The sequence below is a fragment of the Watersipora subatra genome, chromosome 8 (assembly GCF_963576615.1).
Source record: "Watersipora subatra chromosome 8, tzWatSuba1.1, whole genome shotgun sequence".
In the NCBI taxonomy this organism is placed as follows: domain Eukaryota; kingdom Metazoa; phylum Bryozoa; class Gymnolaemata; order Cheilostomatida; family Watersiporidae; genus Watersipora; species Watersipora subatra.
Genome location: NC_088715.1, coordinates 34,103,092 through 34,128,180, shown reverse-complemented (window position 1 = coordinate 34,128,180; position 25,089 = coordinate 34,103,092). Strand labels below are relative to the sequence as shown.

Below are 25,089 nucleotides of genomic sequence, written 5' to 3'. Positions count from 1 at the left end.
TGCCATACTAAAGACTACTGCTGTACAACGAATATTTGATTATTTGCCAAATAATTAAAACCGACTCAACGAAAGCATTGACAACTGCTATGACGACCAACACCATCTACATCAGACGGAGATGAGCCAGCCATGAAACCTTCACTTTGCTCTGAAGAACTGACAGCCGCCAAGCAAGCTAAAGAGGTGATTGCCGACCCTCTACATAAACGAGCATGAGGTAGACCAAAGATCGTACCAGAGACATGTATACCAAATCTTTGAAAGAAAGCCAACATGCTTAACCACAAGTTTCAAAGGCTTCAAACACCACACGTATTCAGAAGAATTTGCTTGCAATACTGCAAAAAGAAAATAAATTCCAAAGCACTAAGCTTGACTCGATAGATGGTTGCCTGAAAGAGCTAGTAGAAAACAAAGCCAAAAACCAAAATGGTCTACAGTCCAAAAAGCAAAAAATTTGCTATCACAATGTACTACTATTCTCCAAAAGCATACGCATATCTCAGAACGTTGTGCAAACTTCCTAATGCACGAACCCTAAGACGCTGACTCGAGCCTGTAGAATGTGATCCTGACTTTCTAACAGATGTCATTGAAATCATCAGTAAAATGACATGTGCATTCAATGTATACAGTCTCGTGATGCATAGTATGGCGATCCGAAAGCAGCTTAGTCTGGAGAAGTCAACCGACTCTGAGCAGGGCCATGTGACCATTGGGAACAAAACTAAATTAGATAGCGAGTCACTAGTATTTCTACTTGTTCCAGTGATGGGTGGTGTACAACATCCAATCGGCTACTTTTATGTAGACAGGATTGACGGTCTCAACTGATACAGCAGTGCCTACGCAGCATCGCCAAAGACACTGCTGTCTGCCTATTCATGGCAGACTGCAATCAGTGTACCATTTACCAGTGTGTATGCATTTGAAATCAGTTGTACACCTAGCTACCTAACATGTTAGCCTTTAGCATAGGGCAACATTGATAATTTCGCAATATTTTTGGAATAGAACAATATATACATTTTTACTCACACTTTACATATGAAATATTCAACTTTGTGTTTGCAAGTTCGCAGAGTAGAAAATGCGTCGTGTATAAGACTTGCATCTAAAATTTGAAACAAATATCTTGTGCACTTCAGTAGTTATGTCGAATTACATGTAGCAACAAAAATGTCTCTTCGTTTTTTCAATGTAAACAATGATGACTAACTTGCTAACAGTGAACAAAGCAATAAAATTGCGTCACAATAAATGTGATTATTTATGTAGGCTACCATGGCTCTGCATTGCCCAGTTTATTATAGTTAATAAGTCTATGCACAAAACATTGAGAACGGTTAATGGATTTTATCAGTTCGACGTCATCACAAACTGAGAAAATGTTTTAGCAATATATTTTTAATAACAATACATTCATCTGCAAGTTAAAAAATATCGTTGTTCTCCCAAACAGAGGCTTAAAATATTGTTATCGCTGTCAAATATTTCTGCAGCTCAATCGTTTGTTTACAAAATTCTGAAAATTATAACTTGTTGGGGCTCCAAAACCTGATATCACTGATTAAAAGTACGACGAGAAAAGAATTTCAAATCTCAGCAAACCGCCTCAACCTATAGCTAATTTGATGTATGCGTGTGAGAATGTAAACTGTCAATTTTTTTAAAAACTTACAAAGCACGCAAAACATGCGGCGAAATTTATTAAAATGAATTCGGTTACTCCTAAACATTTGAGCTCCGCAGCAAATGCTCAGATCAACGTTGACTGGTAAATCGCATTGATATCGCGAATCAATGGGTGTGTTATTACGGCGCATATACGAAATGTTTAATTGTCGAATAATGAATTGTGAATTTGGAGTAATCTTCTCGAACTTCCACAAATTAGTGGAAGTAACTCCTATTTTAACCCAGACTGGTAGATAATATCACAGCAATTCACACTATTCTCATTTGGTATCACAAAATAAGTTTATAAGTTGACAGATTCTTTAAGACAAGCTTCCAACTATGAAACCCAGTCACTTGTTGCAGAATGTATTCAATTGCCTTTATTAGGTAAAACAGTTTCATTTGCTGAGCAAATCACCATACATAGCTGTAATATAATTAAAGTTCCATTGCTAACAATATACAAGCCCAGCATTGCCATGAATAGAGTATTACAAAATACGGAAAAGGAAAGATGTGATACAACAAGAGCACCACATAATAGATGAAAAGTGTTCAAATCATTAAATATGCAGTTGAAATATAAATTTAGAAAACGCTGTGTCAAATATAATTGGTCAGTATAGCAATGCACCATACAAAGAATTGAACTTGGGTTCAAGAACTGCTTCAAACTAGCACAAAACTTTTGAGAGTATTAAACATTGACTATCAGAGCGATGCATTTGGGAAGGGAGATGAATCCTGAGAACTATGGTCGAAAACAACAAATAATAAAAATACAAAAATGCAAAATAAGTAATATACGTAATATAATACAAGAGATTAACAACCGTATTGAGTTATTTACATAAGTTCATCAGTCAATGGTAGAGAAATATAGACAGTTGTTACAGACATTTAGTTGTTAAGTTAACTCGGACATCAACAGTAAAAAACTTATTCCATTTTTTTTCAGCGGGTAATGCATAAAAATTTATAAATCATTCAAACGACTGATCAGACATTCATTAGGGAAGAACAAGCTCAATGAGAGATCATTAGTTGAAAATAAGTAGCTCGGCTACCAGTCAATAATTTTACATTATAAAACAACTCCCGACCTTCCGAGCTGGTGACTTCCTGCATTACTCATAATGATCAGTAATTCCTAGCTATTCAAATTTTATTATCTTATAAATCATCAACTGTTTTAAAAAGCGCATAAAAAAATATGAAGCAATATTTACATTTCAAATTGCGGTCTTCAACATACGCAGGTTGAAGACTGCCAGCGATTAAGTTACTTGCTTGAATTCCTCAGCCCGTCTATTGAGGAGCAGAACAGATGTTAACTCATCACAGTTCCAGTTCCAAGAACCTAAAGTTCCTCTCTATTTTTTATTAGGGTTTTAATGAGTGAATGTCGGCCATTTAATTAAACCCAACGGTGAAAGCAATGATCATTTAGTGAAAGAGATTACACTGGCTTCCTCCAGACGATCCATCGCTGCACGAGTCTGACCCAGATGACAAAAAAGGAGCAAAAATAGTAATAAAATCAGTGCGTTTAGTAGTTTCCTGTCCGACCATCTATCAACTGGTCTCGCCTGGGAACCGAGGCTCGCTGTAGCTCATAGACATCCTAGTTCTGGTGTCGACCTTTGGGCTGCCGAGTGAGTGTGTGTGGAGGGAGAGGGTACTTAGGGACCTGGCCATTGGAAAACTTTCGTATGAAACGTGAGCAATGCATGCACCTGCTCGGCCAATGGTGAGCGGAGAAACCTGCAGATACGAGAAAGCTTCCTAAGTCCAGTATCCTTATATGCATAGATAAAAGCAGCAGATTTATAGTAAAGGACGATATTATAATGCTGTGAGTACTGCAGCAAAATTATATCCAAAAATACTTTAGTTTCTAGACTGAGCTCTATATTTTGTTGATTGTAAAACAAGGAAGCTCAACCTTAAAGCTAAATGAAACCATAACTTATCTACCAGCTTCGGTTTTCCCAAAATGTCTAATGAAAACCCAATATAATGAGTTTCACCATGTATTATGACGATTTTATCAGTGTAGCGTTAGAGCCTCAGTAGACTTAGGAGATGTAAGGAGCTTAGAATATGAACTACCAGACATTACTTTCCTAAGTTGCAAGTTTGCGCTACACCCTAGTCCAACACCCACAAAATAAGCATTTCAGTAAATGTGAACATGATGGCATGACTGGTTCACAACAGTATTGTACAGAAATACCTCATTAACTTCACCTTTGAGAAACACAAAATCGGGAGGCTTACAGCTATATTTCCTGGTATGCTATCATTGAATGATATCACCTTACCATGGATTCAGAAAAAGCAAAGCTTTCCAATGCTTCACAAATATCAAAATTTCAATAAAAATCAATAAATAGAACGATGGAGCCCAATCCTAAATAAAAAACAAAATGCCATCTTACCATGAAATACAATTTTTCTGGCAGAAAATCAATGATAGTTTTCATTTTAACGACGATCTCTAGAAAGGTGAGTAGTTTTATAAGTTAGCAGATGTTAGAGTGCATCTGCGCTAAGTTATACTTCCTACCCTTACCAACTTGAGAGTAAACAGTAAAGCAAATGTCACGCTGACTGCATTTATGGTAACTTTAGCAACCAAATGAATTCAAATGAGTTGTCACTATTAAGTAAAAATAGCGTATCTCGTTCGATTTTAATGATAACACGTGTTTAATTTGTGAGCGATGACCCAAAAGGAGTTCCCTTTCTGAAAACAGACCAGTTATTTTGAGAATTGCTTCGGTATAAGAATTGGCACGTCTAAACCTAACTAACCAAGGCAAGGCTAACCATATCACCTTTACCAATCAATAGTGTACATCTGCCTCCATGATCTAAAGTCAGCCATCCAAATAGTCATACAGCAGCAATTGAAAGTTTCTGGTTATTCTTACAGCTGAACTATCTTATCCAAAAACCCAAAATATAACCAAACTCACAATCTCAATAGTCAACAAGTGGTAGCCCGAGAACTGACCTTAGTCCAGGTGTCCTTAGAAGGGTCATAACACTCGACTTCCCGCAGATGCTTCTGCCCATCATAACCTCCGACACAGTAGAGTCGGTCTCCGAGGACACACAGGCCCACAGCATCCTTCGGTCCGGAGAGAGATGCCACCATGGTCCACTGGTCTGTCAGGGGGTCATACCTGTAAGAAACAAGTAGACATGAGACATGACAAAATATAATACTGCGGTTAGCATCCTGAGACTATGAAGTCACCAACAAGTCTTGTTAAGTAGGTGAAAACTGACCGATAATGTATGTGAACACATAATTTACACACAGACATGTGCTATAAGCTGTCTGCAATCCTGGTGTGAAAGGAACTGCTAAATATTTTTTAGATAACCATAGATAAAAACCATTAAAACATGCATTACATGGAATATTATTAAAAAATTGGCAAAAAATATCCCCCAAAGTTTTTATACTGATGTAAGTTTGATATCGCGTGCTAAAACTAAAAAAATAATTGTCATCGAACAAAAATAACATCATAAAAGCAATTTCTTGGCATTATCCTGATACACCAGCACTCAGAGGTTACTCTAGCAACTGGTTCCATTCCACTATTATTCACATAATTGTTAGAGCAAAGTTGTAAAGTTGTCAAAGTACATAAAGAAGTAGTTTGTCTTCCAACATAAAACATGTCGGAAGCATTACCTCTTATGTACTAGTAGAACAAAACAAAATATTGTCACATTAAAAAGATGAACAATGTTGTTCTTTTGAATAATTTTAAAATGTTGTTTTCTTTGCAACAAATATAATAATAATTTTCATCCTAGAGACAAACCAAACTTATTGCTCCTACACAATCAGCATTGAAAATCCCACATATATTAGCCATGCATTAACTGTACACATTCCATAGATGTACACATATAATAACCATTCATCAACAAGACACAGATTTCATAGAGGTACACCATATTATAGCCATGCTTTAACAATACACATTCCGTAGATGTACCCACCTCTCACAGCAACTAAATCTGCTGCCATGCGATGTGCTGCTCTGCTTACTCTGAGCTGGACAGTCATGACCGCCGACAGCGTAGAGATATCCATTGAGAGTGCTAAGTCCAAGTCCTCCTACAAGTAAGAGAAAAAGTGGACTGTCACAATAAATACTAGGCTAAAAAGGATATGGCCTTTGTAACTCTTTCGCCACCAACTTAATTTCTTTATCGATATATGATTACCCTTTCGGCGAAACCTAATATTTGGCAGGGGTGGGTATAAATCATCATAACTTTTTAACTACACGATCTATAAAAAATATTTTGATACCAAATTAATCATCATCAAACTTTACATCAGCTGATGCCATGAAAAATACCACAAATGTGTTTGTGGTAAGTTTGTTGTGTAAGTTTAACACTGAAGGTGAGTGTGCGTGCGGTGCGCGTGCGGTGCGCGTGCGGTGCGCGTGCGGTGCGCGTGCGGTGCGCGTGCGGTGCGCGTGCGGTGCGCGTGCGGTGCGCGTGCGGTGCGCGTGCGTGCCAAACAGGCTATCTTTGTTTTATGATGGACTTTAGAAGGGTTATAAACTTTATAAACCAGTATCACATAGTTTTACTGAATTTCAATACATCATATTTTATGCGTCCTGAAGTTTTGGTGGGTGATTCCAGTAGCAACCGGGTTAACCACAATTGAAATTGGATAAAGAGAGCAGAGGCTATGCTGATTATACTGACCACGTCTCCTGTGCATCGGTGTGAGTAGAGTCCACTTGTTAGTGTGAGGGTCAAATGACTCCAGCGACCTAAGACAAGAGCTACCGTCCCTTCCTCCGCACACATATATCCTAAAGAAACGAGGCATGACATTCATTTGCGTCAGACAATGAGGATCACCTCTTGGTTGCGACTTTCAAGCTTAAATATTAAAACATTTGAAAGTATACTACAACATCACCTAGCGTAGGATCTGCAAGAGCTTTCCTTTTTTATTATGGTTGAAAAATTTTATCACAGTGATAAAGCATAGATTTTTGATTTAGCAAAATGCCAAAAAAAGGAAAAGAAGAAATTACATGCAATCTAGAGCAAATTAAAATCCAGCTACCCACACCCTCCTTTCCCAGAATGCTAAGCTATCAGCTGGAGGTCACAGACTCCCGTCACACGCAGGCTCGTGATTGGCGTGATCCGAGAGGTCGCCATAGATGTAGCCCTAAATCTCAGACAGCATGTAAATCAAGCTCTGAAACTAGCTATGATTGACAGGGTAGTGATAAATTGGCCACACGCAATAGATGTGATATCACTTTATCAGGTAACATAGTTTCACCAACAATAGTCTGTGGAAGATTATATGATGGGAAGACAAAACTCGTTTCAACCTCAAACATGATCCGAACTGTTTGAGAAGATATTTAATATTCCCAAAAGGACAAAATTACGGTACTGCGGTAAGAATGATAGGCCTATTACATGTTACAGCCAAAGCAGCCCTTACATATTAGTCTCGGTTAGTACTAGCCTGTCTTGACAAACTGTTGTTTTTGCAGAGTTGTCCCTCGTCGAGAGGAGCAAGCAAAACAACAGCTTGTCACGATACGCACTGCACCTGATGCATCAGCTGCACTGAAAGGGAGTTGTTCTCTTCCGTCTATGGGGCTTGGCTGCGATGTTATGTCGGTCACTCCATTGGTAATCATAACGGATTTAGTCCAAAAGTTTATGTAGAAAAAATAAGATAAAAACGTTAACATTAACATATCTTTAAACTGTGACTGAGGTTGCAAAAAGTCATACTGTAATGGCCTGAGCTGGCTAATGTTGAACTTCTGTAGCAGAGGCCATGGTAACTGAATTTCGGCTTCCATATAACTTATCTATTTATAATCTAATTAGCTGAAAACAATGAATGAGCCAGCAATGAAGCTGAATTTCCTTTAAAACAAATAAAACTGACTGATACAAAAATACAAATAAAACTGACTGAGAGCACAAATAACAACATGTTTAGTTGCTGTTGTTGCCTAAGTTTTTAAGTTCTAATGAAGTTTACTGCAGAGACTGGTCTTTGGTTAAACGTTTATATCTTATTTTTTCTACATAAATTTTTGGGCTAAATCAGTTATGATTATCAATGGAGCGACCGACATAACATCGCAGACAGGCCGCACAGACGGAAGAGAACAACTCTCTTTTAGTGCAGCTGATGCATCAGGCGTATTGAGTATTGTGACAAGCTGTTGTTTTGCTTGCTCCGCTCGACGGGGGACAACTCCGCAAAAACAACAGTTTGTCAATCAAGGCTAGGCTAGGTTAGTACAAGTTGGTCTGAAATTTGTAGTATGAATCAATATTAGAAATGAACACAAAAAACTAACTAACAAAAAGCCAAAGTAGTAAGTTATAATGATAAATAAAAAGGTACATTTTATTGCTATTTGACAGCAGAAATATGAAAATCTAAAAAATATAAAAAATTAAACAGCTTAGATTCAGAGGTGGAAGCGAAGATAGAGATACAAGACATATCCTGCCAACTTATGCTAACTTTGCTATATATTTTCAATTTTTTTATAATTAAAACTTTCACATTTCTTTTTTTCATCAGATCATTCCCTTTCACTTATAAAGCTGTGCTGAACCAAGAAACTTCAAACTTGTACACGTATATGGAAAATTACTTCCAATCTAGATTCAAATATTTATTGGAAAACTTGTAAGTTGAAGCGGTCATAAGCAGTGGTTTGAGAAGGTATGTTTAGAGAAATAAGAGGTAATACTATTGGTTGATAGGCACATGTGGATGAGTAAGAGGTAATACTATTGGTTGATAGGTACCTGTGGATGGGTAAGAGGTAATACTATTGGTTGATAGGCACATGTGGATGAGTAAAAAGTAATACTATTGGTTGATGGCACATGTGAATGAGTAAGAGGTAATACTATTGGTTGATAAGCACATGTGGATGAGTAAAAAGTAATACTATTGGTTGATGGCACATGTGGATGAGTAAGAGGTAATACTATTGGTTGATAAGCACATGTGGATGAGTAAAAAGTAATACTATTGGTTAATGGCACACGTGGATGAGTAAGAGGTAATACTATTGGTTGATAAGCACATGTGGATGAGTAAAAAGTAATACTATTGGTCAATGGCACACGTGGATGAGTAAGAGGTAATGCTATTGGTTGATAGGCACATGTGGATGAGTAGGAGTTAATACTATTGGTTGATAGGCACATGTGGATGAGTAAAAAAGTAATACTATTGGTTGATGGCACATGTGGATGAGTAAGAGGTAATACTATTGGTTGATAGGCACATGTGGATGAGTAAAAAGTAATACTATTGGTTAATGGCACATGTGGATGAGTAAGAGGTAATGCTATTGGTTGATAGGCACATGTGGATGAGTAGGAGTTAATACTATTGGTTGATAGGCACATGTGGATGAGTAAGGCACTGTCTAAGAAAGTTATTAAACACGGTTGTTAATGATACTTGGTCATGATACAGTGAGCATCATTTTAGGAAAACAAGTCAGCTAAATTTACAGTATAAGTTAAAATGAGTAAAGATATTATAATCCCGGTGTATTTAGGTGCAAAAAATAATTTAGAAAGACACGAAGGTGGGCACAATAAACTGAACCCATTTGTTGGAAAACTAAAACTCTCATTTACAACATTGTTACTCATAGTGAATTTAGTCAATAGAAATAAATTATATATTACATTAATCCTCTCTTTGTTGTGCTTTCAAATATTTAAACCAAACGGCTATAAAATTATGTTTTCGACTGTTTGTGTAAGCTAAATATCGAACAATTTTTAAGGTCTGAAGAAGACGATCCGTCATCCGTTGTATAGGCCAATTTTTCAAGTCATATATACAGTATGTCAGTAAGTCATATCTGTACAGATTGTTATCTTTAACTATTAACAAAAGTTCAATGTCAATATTAAACATTGAATAAATATTAAATGTTAAAAAAATTAATATATAATTTATGGCTATTGACCAAATTCGCAATGAATTTGTTAATAGTAACAATGTTGTAACTGAGTAATTTAAATTTTCCAGCATTGAGGTTCAATTTATTTCGCACAACAATGTATGAAGGAAAAGTTTATCAAGTTGGTATTATACAGTAATTTTATTGCTCTAAGATGGTACTAGTGTGGGCAGTTAACACCATATAAATCTGTTGATGCATTAAGTTACAGCAAGTCAAGCATGTAGGAAGAAAATTTTGCAGTGCCTCTGCAAATTCTAAGCATTTAGATTTGTAAAATGAGGATAAATTAATGCATTTTACTCTCATTTCAGGGTCTTGAAGATCTCTAAAGTCTGAAGTCCCACTAAAGCCAAACTGAGTAAAAAACAATTGTGCATAGCTTTGCCTGCAAGGAGACCTGCCAATTCGCAGGGTGTGCCAATGTTAACAAAATGGTATGATAACGTTAACAACTAAATAATATGGTACACGAGTATTAACAATCTGATATGATAGTGCTAGTGATTTTGTAACTGTATGTGTATGCTAATGTTAACAACATCATTCGTTAACATTAACAAAATGTTATACTAACACTAACTGCATGGTACACTAGAATTAACATTCTCACACGATAACATTTATGATATAATATCCTAATATTGCTAACTGGGCCCTTTGAATTAACTGTTAGCCTATTAACCAAACCTGTAAGCGCAGTTGCTCTTTGAATTTGTCCTTCACCAAAGAAAGCAAGGTCAAGGCCAGGAAGAAAAACAATTTGGAACGAAATGAATTAGTGTACTTATAAATAAAATGCCTTCCGAGCTTGTTCTACAAAACCACCTAGCTTCAAACATCTGACTACACAGTAGCACCCGCCTGTGCCAGTTGATCGCTTTTATGTACAGTGCGCCCGCGGTTACGATGTCCTGTTATACGATTCTTTCGTCTTACGAACTGGAACACGATGGCTTGTCGTCCTCACCATGTGAGTCCTATTTCGCCATTTGAATTCAACAAAAAATTCGCTCGAAATTTAAATTTGGCTGTCGCTGAGCTTATTACGCCGAAATAACAATAATGTCGATATGCTGTTCGCCGAAAACCTCACAACGCCTAAAAAAGATACGATGATCGATTTCTCTCAGTTCAGCAATCCTCATAAGAAAAGTCGTACATAATATTAACCTTCCAAATCAGTAGCAAAATTGGAGTTGCGACCCCTTGAAACAGAGGGTCAGGGATCGAACAGCTTCCGTTAATCTGCTAATAAAACTGTCGATTTATCGAATTAACAGAATTGTCGAATTAGGCTGAAAAAGGTTTTAGGAATAAGGTTGGCTAAAAGTTATAGCGGAAAGGCGCCGGAAACCAATAGGTAATAAAACTTTAGTGATGAAAAAGTTGAAGTTCCGTACAATAATTGAACATACCTACATGTACTAAAACTTAGTTTTAAGTGGGTGTGTTAAGTAAGCTAAATTCATTCTAGTTAAACTAAAAGTGATGTTAGACTTCTGCCTCGAAGGTAAGAACTCACTATGTTATGAATTGCACATAGTACATTGTAATGCTACCTTAACGCAAAAGTTACTATAGGTAACTATAGCTACTAAGGTTAACATATTACTTTGGGACTAATATTTAATTTTAGTATGTACAGTACTTATATAAAATTTTGATGATTTTAACACTGGGATGTTTGCATTATATAATTACTATGGGCTTCTATACCCCTCTATACGACATTTTCACTATATGATGCCAACCCTGGAACGGATTTAAATCATATGACGAGGGCGCACTAATTAATCCAAGCAGCAGAGGTCAAAGGTTAGAATGTTTAAAATAGAGTAAAGAATGTTCAGTCAAGGCTTTAGTTATTGTTTCGGGATAAGGAATCTTCTGATTGGGGAAGGAAGGAATGCTGTAAGTTTCATATGAGTGATATTTACTAGTCTAAGGGATAGCACAGTGATGGCCTTTCACCCTCATCGATGACCTTTCACCCTTATCATTACACTAATCACTGACAATATCTAACTTGATGCAATGAATACGGGGTAGCACTGTAATTACTCCAAGCAGCAGAGGTCAAAGTTCAGTCATGGTAGTGAGGTTGTGCTGGGCACGAGTACTTCGTGGCCAACGGGTTTAGACTCGCCCCCTTCTGTTCGGGTTTTTCGAGTATCGGGTTGCTAGTAGTGCTAGGCTCGGGTATTTCTTTGCCTATGGGTTTTTCGGGTATTGGGTTTGTTGATATGGATTTTATGTTTAAATTTTCTAAACAGATATATCTTCAAATTTACAAAGCAATTATATTTCTTTTCAATTTATTTATCATTTTTCAGTTTTTATCGACTGACATTCGTACTCGCAGCGTTAACAGGCGGATTGTTAAACAGTCAAGATAGTCTGGGGCCACAGGGCATTTTCGTGTCAACAGAAGATAGGGTCTATGGTAGCTTAATACTTAAGCATGTTCTATGGACCGCTCTGACTTTTTGTAGATGGTGCTCCAAATCTCATAAAAAACTTTACATTATCGGCTTTTTCCGTTAATAAGGCTTGTTGGCTTAGTAAAACTTGGTCATAATGAATTATGTAATCCATAATAGCTAGCTGTGGTAATCAATTTAAACAGAGTTATTAAATTTTCACTGCCACTACCAACGCTGATGACAGTTTCTAACAAGGTGATAGCGGAAACAGACTAAGGACCTATGTGTTATCAGTGAAAGCGAACACGCGCCATATTAAAAAAGCATAGATTTGTTTACGAAGCGGGTTTGGCTAATTGCATAAATAAAATTTGATTTAAGTATGTCTACTCACCTTTTAATGACAAGTAATCACTACTTGACTAAAATATCTCTGGTAGGTATGGTAAATAAGGTATGAGATGCTTTATTCTATCTATTAAATTAAAGACTCATTATACCCCATTGTCGTGCCTCCTTAGCAAAAATGACACAGGAATGCCCTGTGGCCCCCAGACTAAGAGCGCAGTGCGCAATAGACCGAGTTTTTGTTCACAGTACCCGACGGATCCGTGTACCAAAACCCGAACAAGAAAGTCCAAACCCGAAAGACCGGAATACCCGAAGTATCTATTACCCAATACTCGAGAGTAGATAAACCCGCGAGTTCAACGAGTATTACTACCCGTGCCCAGCACTATAGTGAGGTAAAGGTAAAGGGATATTCCATCTATTGCCGAGTGACCTTGAGCAGTTAAAAAGTCAAGAACAAATCATCAATCGGTCGAATCACATACTCATGGTCAGTATAGACTAGAACAGTAAATATATAAGCGAAGAGCTGGTCTTGAAAGCGAGAAAACTTTTCAGTAGCGCTTGCAGCCAGAAGACAAGACGGGCTGAAATGAGTATACTGTCTACATATACCAACCTGCTGAAGTCATTGCTGTCGTGAGAAAAACAAGGAAGGATAACTGTGTAGTGCAACAGACAATGAAATAATTTTAGAATTATAAAGTGGTCATACTTGAATCACAAGTATTATAGGCATGAATGAGTATTATATGCATGCTTGCAAAAACAGGACTGTTTACATCAATTGTTCCGGGCCGAAGCACAAAATAGTCTCCGAAATCTATCAGTAAAATCAAGCTGAAACAGTTAATTGTTACTTTTGAAGTCTATGTGATATTTTGAGTGCATTTACATTATCTACGCATGCACCTCTATCATGTAAAAAAAACTTTGTTAATGTCATTTATGACTGCATATCCACAAATTTGGAGTTATCCGCTCTATTAGGTTTTCAGCAATACACGATTGACACCGTAATCATTCAAATGATCAGAAAATGGCTTGCAGGTGAATCGGGAAAGAGGTTTTCCAATCATGAAAATTGATTATCTACAAAGATATCAGATCATGACTTTGAATGATGCATGGACAATCAGACACCAGTTCAGTCAATGATTCATTGAGTGTGGAACCGAGTCAGTGAAAGCCCTAGAACTGGGTTATCCATTGTCATTTGTCTGCAAAGCACTCCGACTTCTCGAGCAATAACCAATATGTACGAAGCTCTGAAATTCAACTCACCGAGTTCCAAGCACAACGGCCGCGGCTGTCCCCCTTGCATGATTCATGGGAGACACGTAACTCCATTTCTTGCTCTGCACATCCCATCTCTCGACCGAATTTAAATATTGCCAACCTGAGTAAACAAGTATTTGGGAGAATAGAAACCGTCACAGACTATGGACCAATATATGTATATAGAATATAGACTACTAACAGATAAGCTATTCATTATCAGTACCTTGGGCTAACATGGGCCATGATCTAGCTCATGCAAGCCTAGCACTACGTTACTAACATTTACATTGTAGTTTTATCTATTTCTAACATAGAAAATTTTAGATAGATTCTACACATTGAAGCTTTGAGCTACAATGTGTAAAATCTATACCGTAAGTCCTCATGCTCAAGCCGCGCGGCTTGTGCTCAAAACCGGATGACTCACGAAAGAAAAAATAATCCTCTAACAAGCCGCGTATGCCCACAGACCACGGCTAATGACTGAGGTTTTGTTGTCCTTGACCCCTTCAGGAGCGAGAGTGTTGAGAAGAGTTTCGCTATACCCCCATCTTCTTGAATATGAAAACAGGCTACATCAGTATGCGTAAAAAGAATTTTCTTTTACTTCCAAGTTCGAATTAAAATTCCTAAACCCTTGCATCAAGAACTTACTTGCCATGTCTCAGCTAGATTTTTATTGCACTGTTAGAGGGCTTCATGTTTATGGAAAGATGCGGTCAGGAAAGAAACGGTTTTAATGACCTATGACTGTGGTGAGTTGAACATTATCAATAAATTCTTCCTTAGTCTTAAAGTATTCCATAAACATGACCTTGAAAATAAACGAGTAGCTTGCTAAAATCCCGTACATAAGTGTATCATGGCTGCGATCCTATGGTTATTGCGCGGAACTGAGCAGAGACCGCATTTATCGAGAAGCCGCCCTAAGCCTCACGTAAGTTTTAAAAACTTGGCTTTAGCCGCGGCCTTTGACTTTGAACCAGAAGCCGCGCCCAACGACAAGCCGTGTGGCTTGAGCATAAGGACTTACGGTATATATATTTCTCAAAGTTTGTCTGTGTGTCTGGGTTTTTGTGCCTGTGTATGTCCAGCTATAGCTATTACAATGTGTACAATCCATGGTAATATAAAACCCATATTGTCATCGCGCGTGTCTGTCTGTGTAAACGCTGCCCGTTTCCACATTTTAGCAAACTTTGTAAAAACTTCACTGCGACCTTCCGTCAGTTCGCCAAAAATATTTTATTATAAAACTTCATCTGTATCCCGAGAACCGGCCTCTTAAACACACCGTCTCATTAGAAACTCAACGATGCACCAAAAACGATTCCCGTCGATGAATGCGCTTATGGATTGACGTTGTGAAAGTATTGTAGCAATTTGCTTTAGAATTCTACACACGTGTTGTGGGCTATTTGACTGAAAATACAGAAAGTCTCAGGCCCTACTTAATGCTAGTTTAGAGATAAAATATGGACGACATCGCGACTTCAAAGTCTGATTCGATTGTGTAATGTTTTTTAAGAATCATATGATTCGAAGAATCATACCAATAATATTTTGATCACATTTTTATTATTTTACCAAAAGCTGCGGTGTTGACATAATTTTACTCCCAAGAAAATGGATCACACAACAAAAGAACATTATAAAGACCAGCATAATCCCACCAGAAAACTAACTGCAATAGTCAGAGCTTCCATTGAAATGGAGTTAGCGAGAACCTTCCATAAACAAATAAACTCAAGTCTCTCCAGTACAGGTTTAAATGATGCATGAAGGCGGCCATTACCCATTCTGTCTGGCGCAGTTACAGTAAACAGCCGAGGCATATAGCTTTACATGGTAAAAGGCAGCTCACCATCATGGCCGCCGATTGCATATATCGGTCCCTCCAATGTGGTTACACAGAGTCCATGTCTGTGATTGGCCATTGAAGACACCTGTGTCCAGGTCTTGTTCTACATGTTAAATCAATATGTAAAACTGTAACCATGGTAACAACCAGATAAAATTGGTAGTTTTAAAAATCTGCTATACCATACTTTGTTTTCTATTAATATTAAAATTAATAATAATTCATCATCAATTTAAACACTGATGGCGAACTGATCAATGGATGGCTAGAGCAAAAACACAAGTCTCTCTGGTTCTCATCAATTATTGTTGCGATATTGTTAAAGACAGGTTGTTTTAGAGTCATTCTCTATGATGGAGAACCTGAGGAGAATTACATGCATTCAAATAGGGTGCTAGAAAAATGGTCAAACATGCTGGACCAATTCACACTAAAGTCATAAAACAAAAAAGTAATTTAGTAATGAAATCATGACACTGACATGCATATCCCAGAAGTCAACAGTGTTGAGAGTTTTCAGACCATCTCTGCCTCCAACCACAAAGAGTCTGCTTCCAATAACGGCCACCCCAAACTGCAACCTACAGAACATAATGAATAAACTATGAAGCTGAATATTGACAAATATAAACGACAGCAGTTGGTATCAATGACAGCATTAGTGGTCATAGCAGCAGACGTCTGGTCTCTGGTGAGTAGTCATTCTGAGAACGTCGAATAGCTTAGCGTGACATATTACAAAGCCCAAGAACTATTTGTTATCAACACGTCTATTGAGTGCGTGGCTATCATGGCTGCTATACAGACTATGAAGAGCTTTACTATAATAATAATTGTGTCCATCCATCCTGTTAACCTGTTGGTCCAAAGCAACGGTTAAAGGTTAGAAAAATAAAAGGTTTCTATAAACAGGATTTGAACTCACGATGTTCAGCTGGTAGACCAACACTCAAACAAGTGTACTAATTGATCGCTTTGAAGTGCTTATGAATAATTATGCACATGCTTATTCTCTCTGCTTTATCAGCGCATCTTATGATCTCTCACACCATACTAGACTGTCAGGGTACAAGCCAATCTATACCATAATAAGTACAATGTATGTCTGTTGTTCCAAAGTCACTCTAAGAGCAATAGGAAAAAATTCCCTCGCATGAGAATCGAACCCTGGGCGGCATACTCATAGGCAATCACACTACCACTCCACCACTCCATTACCTTGCAATCACATGCATTAACTCTTTGGCTTTATCAGTCACATAGTACGGCTCGGCGACGCGCTTCTATATGGCTAAGAGTGGCGGCTTTAGCAGGTTTCGTACAAATCGTTTCTGATTACCGACTTAATAAATTACCATGTAGCATCCGCACTTAAGCGAAAGAAACAACTATCTGTATGCTTCAACCCGATAAAAATATGTGAACAAATTATCCTAAGAGTAGTTTTATTTTGTGTAAAAGAACCCTAGCAACATTTGCTGTCTATTATTAACTCACCAATTTTATTGTCCTTTGTTAATTAAAACATTGTTGTGTTCGGGTCTAAGGCGCCACGAGAGTTGTTTCGACGTGTTGTGTGTTCGGCCAACTGTGCTGGTGGTTTGACAGTGGAATCGGATTGTCTTCAGTGGCCGGCCTTGTGTCTCGACACGTTTTCACTTCCGGTAATTATCCTCCATCCAAGCTTGGCATTATGATTTTTGAATTTCAATGAGTAACACGCAACTGATGAGTTAATAGACAATTTTTTCTGTTCAGAACATTTTTGGCATTTATTGTTAATTTGTTTCGTTGGACTACTTGATTTAGCTCTGAGAGTTTTTAAAAACGGCAAAAGGTTTGTGTTGATAAATTTTTATTTTTTATAACATCGTTATTTTTTGTATTGCCATGGAAGAACTTGTAAATATGCTGTTCAATTGTAGATTTCATGGTTTCAGTGTTGACTGATTAAAACAGCAACGAGTCATTTCCAAATCAGTGAGTCAATTCCAGCTTAATACACTTGCAAGCTACGACCCTAGCGTAAACCGCTATACTTTGCAAAAAAATTCGCGCTTTCATCGCAATTTTTTGTTAGCAATGATCAGTTGTGCTAGACGCATAACAGCTCTAAATTTTTACTAATTTTAGATTTATAGACTTCGAGTGATTGTTTATTGAACAACAGTACTATGCCTACTGATAGTTACTATTCATGTTTTATTAGTAATAATAATAATGCCGTAAACTGTAATAATATTAATAAATCATCCTTGATAAATCATAAGCATTAAATTGGAAGCAAAAGAGTGAATTAGTAAGGCTATACCGATTACTCATGACAATCTCTCACGGTGCACAGGACTGCCGAGTACTAGTAATACATAAAGCTGAAAGATTAGCTAAATTGTGAACTTGGCATTGATTGGTAGACTACCGCAAGTGACTGTCGTTGTAACCAATCATTGCGGCGTTCTTGAGGATTGTCAGCAATGTTGTTGAATTTCTCGCGTTATATTATTAACACCAAGTGATTTTTTCATCTAGGCGTTGCTTTCAACGATTTTTGCATAGAATTTTTTCCTAGGAAGTTGTGTTGGTGTGAACATATATTAAGTTAATTTGTTTTAATCTACAATTTCAATTTTAATAAGAAACTTGTATCCTCTCAACACAATCCTACCTTCTAAATCTAAAAGCTTATATCACACCGTTAGCTCCGATGCCTAAAAGTAAACTCAGAACTCTACCTTCTACAACCGAGAGTTAACAATCATATTCACGAATAGTAGAACAAAATTGAGAGCCGTACCTCCGAGAGTTCAGAGTAAATATCTGCTGCCATCGGTCAGTTCTGAGATCATATTTTTCAATGCTCGGCATTCTATCACTGCTGCTCGTTTCGCTACCTCCAACAGCCAAGAGCACTCCAACTGTTGACTTACGAGGTTTGGTCCTGCATCCGCAAACATCAATGATAAATGACTTATAGTAAGGGCAACAACTACCTGCTCAGGAAAATTAGACACTGGAGTAAATCATTAAATAAAAGAAACACAATTTAATCTTGAAACAAGCTGGAAAAATGCTGAAATCTATTTCAGAGAAAACATTTCCAATTTGTGAGTCAGTTGAGTTGAGCTAATAGTTGTTTCTGACATCATACACTTAATCTAGAAACTTACAGAGGATTTACCTTCACCCTATACGCACTTACCTCCACCCTATACACGCTTACCTCCACCCTATACACGCTTACATCCACCCTATACACGCTTACCTCCACCCTATACACGCTTACCTCTACCCTATACACGCTTACCTCTACCCTATACACGCTTACCTCTACCCTATACACGCTTACCTCTACCCTATACACGCTTACCTCTACCCTATACACGCTTACCTCCACCCTATACACGCTTACCTCCACCCTATACACGCTTACCTCCACCCTATACACGCTTACCTCTACCATATACACGCTTACCTCTACCATATACACGCTTACCTCTAGCATATACACGCTTACCTCTACCCTACACGCGCTTACCTCTACCCTACACGCGCTTACCTCTATCCTATACGCGCTTACCTCTACCCTATACACGCTTACCTCTACCCTATACACGCTTACCTCCACCCTATACACGCTTACCTCCACCCTATAAACGCTTACCTCCACCCTATACACGCTTACCTCCACCCTATACACGCTTACCTCCACCCTATACACGCTTACCTCTACCCTATACACGCTTACCTCCACCCTATACACGCTTACCTCCACCCTATACACGCTTACCTCCACCCTATACATGCTTACCTCCACCCTACACGCGCTTACCTCCACCCTATACGCGCTTATCTCCACCCTATACGCGCTTACCTCCACCCTACACACGCTTACCTCTACCCTATACACGCTTACCTCCCCCTATACACGCTTACCTCCACCCTATACACGCTTACCTCCACCCTATACACGCTTACCTCTACCCTATACACGCTTACCTCCACCCTATACGCGCTTACCTCCCCCTATACACGCTTACCTCTACCCTAAATGCGCTTACAACACTTACATGTACCCTTCTTATTGTATCGCAAGAACTGCTCTCAATTGTCTAGTACTAACTATACTCGCAGGGAATATCTAGTCCTAGTAGTTAAAATTCTTCAGCTGCAGTTACTAGCCACTGTCTGTAAGAAATTAATAATTTTGTGGCGTGGGAAACATGCTAATCCATAACCGGAGTTATCAACCCACACACGAATCAAAAGATTTTCCATCTTTATGTTTGGAATAGCTAACAGGCTGTTGCAGTAGTAAGATTCAGAGTCTGCTTGTCTGTCACACAAAAAACTATTTTTAATCACAGCGCCACATAATCTGCCCAATAGCAAGCCATATTACAGAGAGCCATTTAGCCATCTAGAAGATTTTTTTTAACATTTCCGGAGCTTTTCATGCAAGAAAAGTAGTGGTTTGTGGCAAAGCTCTTAATTTATAAGGCAGTTTTGTCACCATCTCCAACTAAAGTGTACGTACTCAATATTTCTGGCAATAATCAATACTAACTTATAAACCTCGCAAACAGGCTGAGAGACATCAACCTTCAATCACTCTCCTTTATACCAAGGAATGTTCTATACTGTTCAGGCTGCTAGCTGAAAATTTAATAGTGGCCCATGTTTTGTAGAACTTATATAACAAGTGACACAGCCTGGAATACTTTAGTTGGTGCATCAAATGTATTACATTCTATGATGAAATTAAACCGTAGTTGAAGTAAAACATTCAATTGTCTGCAACTGTTAGTAAGGGGTGTCAGAATGTTGTTTAACAAACCGGACACTCTGCAGGGTGTGTCGCCTGTCAGCTAGTAGATGGTACTTGAGGGCCTCCATAAGTAAGCATTGACACTTTGGGCACTTCCTCACCATCGGGTTAGGCTCTACCTTGTCCGCCAGAAACTACAAACGTTCTACAGAGCTGTGAGAATGATTAAGCTGTTTACACGTTACAAGTAAATATACTACAAAGTGTCAGAAAACACTAGATAAGGTACTGGAATATACTAAAATATGGTAGAAGATTCTAGAATATGGTAGAATATACTTGAAGGCACTAGAATCGTTATTATAATAAGCGCTGTGTTCGTACAGCCAAAGGTTCGAAGCAACCCTAAGAGAGTTAGGACAAAACATCGCCTTGCACTGGAATTGAACTCGAAAACACCAGTTTTGCAGACAGGCGCACTAACCACTACAAGTGGTAGGCGCAGTTATGAAATAACTAGGTGAATGCTAGTTATGCTGAATTCAACCTCTTCCATTGATGCTGTAAGCTGTCTCACCCAAAAATAAAAAGAATAGAACATTTCTATTATTTAATAGTATAATGTTTTTTATTTACAAATTGATTCTATCAACATTAGCTGACAAGAGAGCCTTAGCATTACATAAAGAAGCAGTACAAAGACTGCAGTTTCACCTGGCATATAACGGGATAAACACTGACAAGTTCAGCTGTCACTCAATTTGCCAACAGTCGTCATAATTTGTCTCATATCTTATCAAATAAGATATATTACAGGTTTTCAGTAAACCGCACTGACATTATGGGAAATACAAACATTCAAGACATAGAGCTAAAGATTACACAAACCAACAGATATAAAATAAGTTTAAAAATGAACATGGTTGGTTACAATGCAGAAGATAAGGGACATCAGAGTTATCAAGAAGTTGTCAATCGTCCGGAATGTTTACAACAAACTTTCTTAGTATAAAAAGGTTAGGTAATTTTATACTTTCTTTGCCAGAGAGTATAAAAAACTGGAAGCCGTTTGGAGGCATAAATACTATGACTACACACAGGTATCCAATGACAGCCATGGAGCAGCCTCAAAAATACTTTCAGGGTATAAAGTACGACTTCCCTGGACACATTGATATAACTTGGAAATATCTTCGTACAAGTACTACAGTACGAGGATCTAATGAGATACGGTGTTTAAAGCACCTCCACTGACTCATAAGTGAAAATTAAGGAGTTTTCCGCTCATGAGTGATTTTATACAAAAAAACTTGCAGAAGGCTGTAATAGAGTAACGAAATAAGAGGAAAGTCACTTGGCTAATCTGGAGACAAAATTGCTACAGTTGTGCAATCTGATTGGTTAACAGTTAAATCTATACCTGATGGATACCAACTGGCAGCGCACCAAAGTTGAAATTCAATTCAGTGACTAGAGAATGAATCTACAGTCGGGTTCAGAGGCAGGCGATATGTAACTGAGGAAATGGCATTCAATAATCAACTGCACCATCAGCAAAAACGTCCATAGTTTTTGGTGTCATCAGCAATACGACTTGTTGAACAAAAGAATGAGAGAAGACAGTTCTGGTGAAAACCATACGGGCATGAAAAGTAACACCTTACCATCGTATTGGCCCACCTCGACAATAGCACGAAACTCCCCCTTCGATAATACGCATTTAACCAAAAAGCTATGCTGCAAGACAGGTTCCTGCCTGGAAACATGATTCATGTACTAGAAAAAAGATGGATGAATGATAGTGGCTGTATCAAATGGATTATCAAAGTGTGTGTTAGTGGGAGGATACTAAGAGCATTAGCGTTATTTGACAAAAACATTATGCCAGAAGAGGATCATTGCAATGACAAATTGAATAGTGAAGAATGGGACGTTCTGTTTCATTTTGAAAGGAATACTAGTTAACTAGTATTTTATTATTTGAAAAATAAATCCCTATAAGTCGTGTCATGGAATGTTGATTCGCGAAGGCTTTTCTCGAATCTGAAATTACCAGAACTGGTATCATAAAAAACTTCACCATCATGTATGTCGAAGGTGGCTTTTTAAGCTTGAAATTTTCTGTCAATTTTTTAACTTAAGAGGACCTCATGCCTCATGGTATATAAGGATCCCATCTAGGAAATGTCTGGCAGATTGTTTCTGTACAAAAAACCACAAAGGTTAAAACAACAATTTTTAAGCAGGAAAACACACAAAGCAAGCAAAAAGACTATTAGTTGAGCACACAATGTAGTTACTTGTCTCTTTAAACTGCAGCAATAAAAAGGTCATCTTACATCTGGTGACATGAGTGGTAACTTGAGCAAAGAGAGGAGGGCTGGCAGCGCTTCCTCCCTACTAGCTGAGTCAAAGGACACCCAGTCTATAACAGCTGTGAAGAGCATCTCCTCATTTGGTACATTCACATCATCTGAAGGAAACAATAAAATGGAGATATTTTTAAAGTTTTAAAAACAGAGAAAGAGATGAAATGATAAAAAGAAAGTGCTATCAAACACTCTGAACAAAATCGGCAAGCTGGATCCAAGGCTCGTGAGAAGTACTAAACACGTTACGAAACCTCCGTCGTTGTGGCTATATAGGTGGACTGACAGGCTGTCTTACAAATACCATCTAACAAGCTGTCATCTACAAATGTGGAAAAAAGAATTATCAGCATACGATAATACTTCCATACCTGATGCCAGAAGTTTCATGAGCTCCTCTTGTGAAAGCTGGAGGAACTCGGAACCAGTATCCTTAGTGATGTCAAGAAAATTCTCCATTACATAATTGTGTGCCACTTTGAATAGATCAACACAGCCCTGCAAAGTGTAATACACAGGCGAGGTGATGGAATCGTCTTTGCTTCTGCATACAATTGACATGAATCACATTTTCACTTGTATGAACTGGAGGCTATCTTAATTTGACCTAATTTCAAATGAGCCAATAAGGTTTGAGAGATTAATTGCAATGCTAGCAGCCAATGTTCATCAACTGCTAAGACTAAATTTCATTTAGTACATAAACAATCCATTAAAATAAATCCTTCACACAAAAGCTGCGCTTGATTACAATTCCTTTAGCAATTAATATTTATTTTAATTACTTTACAGAAGGCAGCATTACGACTTGTGTGTAATTATCAAGTGGTACTACCTTGTTTTCTACCATCTACATTTTTGTTTATAACAGTAAATGTTTCCCCCTGCCAGACATGCTAACTTATACTAACATTGTTGAATTCAAAGACCCGAATGGTTTAACTCCTTTATACATCACTGATATGTTTTTATTCTTAAGTACCAGATATCCACAACGTGATGATTCCATTTTGTACTGTTTGTATGTACCAAAAAGTGCACTCAGCAATTGTAAGTATAGCTAAGTATTTAATCTTTTGCCAAAGGGATAAATGTATACATAGGCTTAGTAGTTTCAAGTTTTCCTTGTATAAATATTGGTTTTTGCGATTATGGCATCCAAGGCAACACTTTTTTATTTATTGATTTATCTTAATTTTTGTGGCACCTTATGTCAAACATTTTTTCTATACAATTTACATTGTAAAAATGTACATTTGTACAAACGTACATTTTACATACATATACATTGTATCTAATAATCATCAGTCCATAATCATTTTATAAAAAAATGTATTACATACGGAATTTACATAAATATTATATAATATCTTCTTTGAGTCCGAACTTAAAATAAAAAAAGCTATGAACTTAGACCCAGTTTGTTCTCCAGTACTAGCTAGGCTACAAAATGAAACCAGCGTATTTTCTACAACGCTACAAGGTGTCCACTACAACATGCTTCAGTAGCCTCCGCGTGATTTGTAAATAAAATGCCACTAACAACAAACATCCATTGTGTATGACTATAACAACATTTAGCCTACCCTAGGACACTTAAGTATTCGCGGCATCTAACTTTCGCGTTTTCGCGGAGTCATCATCACGCGAAAAATTCATGCGCGAAACTAAACTATCATAACGAACTAGCGAAAATTCGAAATTAAATAGCTATGTTCTACACAGGCCTGTATTCACTAGTTGCAAGTTGGGGGGCTAATGTTAGACGACTAGTTATGAACATCTGGGGTGTGGAGAAGGAGGGGGGGGGGGTGCTGTAAGCTCCCAACAGGTTTCTCTTATGTAGGGCCTCAGCCGGGCCTCTCACGTGAAGTTTTAAAAAATTTTATTGGCAAGTATCAACATTTTTCTATTTTTTGAGATTTGCTTTGTTTTAGCTGATGTGACTGACAAAACGTTTTAAAATTAAAACAGGCAAAACTTGTATGCAGTTAAAAAGCTCAGAAAGAAGACATCTTTTTTCTTTTAAGCGTTTTAACAAAGAGCATTTTTGCCGATTTTATTTCAAGTTCATTAAGTAGGATATGGGCAAGCAGATGTTTGCTAAAACTTGATATTTTGCAAACCTTTATAAAAGTCGTTAACAAGAATATTTTGCCGCTGATGAAGATAATAATGACGCCTAAGAACTACTAAAAGTTGATGTTTGTATCTATGGCTTCGAATAAAGTGATATTCTACAGCGATAAAAACCTTTCTATAGCCGTTGGACTATGAAATTCCTAAAAAGTTGGGGCGTCTTAGCCGGCCAGCTGTC

The 25,089-nt window shown here is 37.7% G+C and overlaps 1 protein-coding gene across 1 annotated transcript in view; it reads right to left on the bottom strand.

Moving 5' to 3' along the window:
- Positions 1 to 2,047: 2,047 nt before the first annotated feature.
- The window catches only part of LOC137401996 (kelch-like protein 5), a 41,714-nt gene continuing 18,672 nt past the window's right edge, over positions 2,048 to 25,089 (bottom strand). The window contains exons 5-15 of the mRNA XM_068088466.1: positions 23,144 to 23,270; positions 22,743 to 22,876; positions 20,473 to 20,597; positions 18,433 to 18,576; positions 16,120 to 16,219; positions 15,642 to 15,741; positions 13,781 to 13,895; positions 6,436 to 6,545; positions 5,710 to 5,827; positions 4,703 to 4,874; positions 2,048 to 3,447 (exon numbers count right to left, since the gene is read on the bottom strand). Of these exons, the coding sequence (XP_067944567.1) occupies positions 3,259 to 3,447; positions 4,703 to 4,874; positions 5,710 to 5,827; positions 6,436 to 6,545; positions 13,781 to 13,895; positions 15,642 to 15,741; positions 16,120 to 16,219; positions 18,433 to 18,576; positions 20,473 to 20,597; positions 22,743 to 22,876; positions 23,144 to 23,270 (1,434 nt within the window). The 3' untranslated portion in view covers positions 2,048 to 3,258. The remainder of the gene's footprint in view (positions 3,448 to 4,702; positions 4,875 to 5,709; positions 5,828 to 6,435; positions 6,546 to 13,780; positions 13,896 to 15,641; positions 15,742 to 16,119; positions 16,220 to 18,432; positions 18,577 to 20,472; positions 20,598 to 22,742; positions 22,877 to 23,143; positions 23,271 to 25,089) is intronic.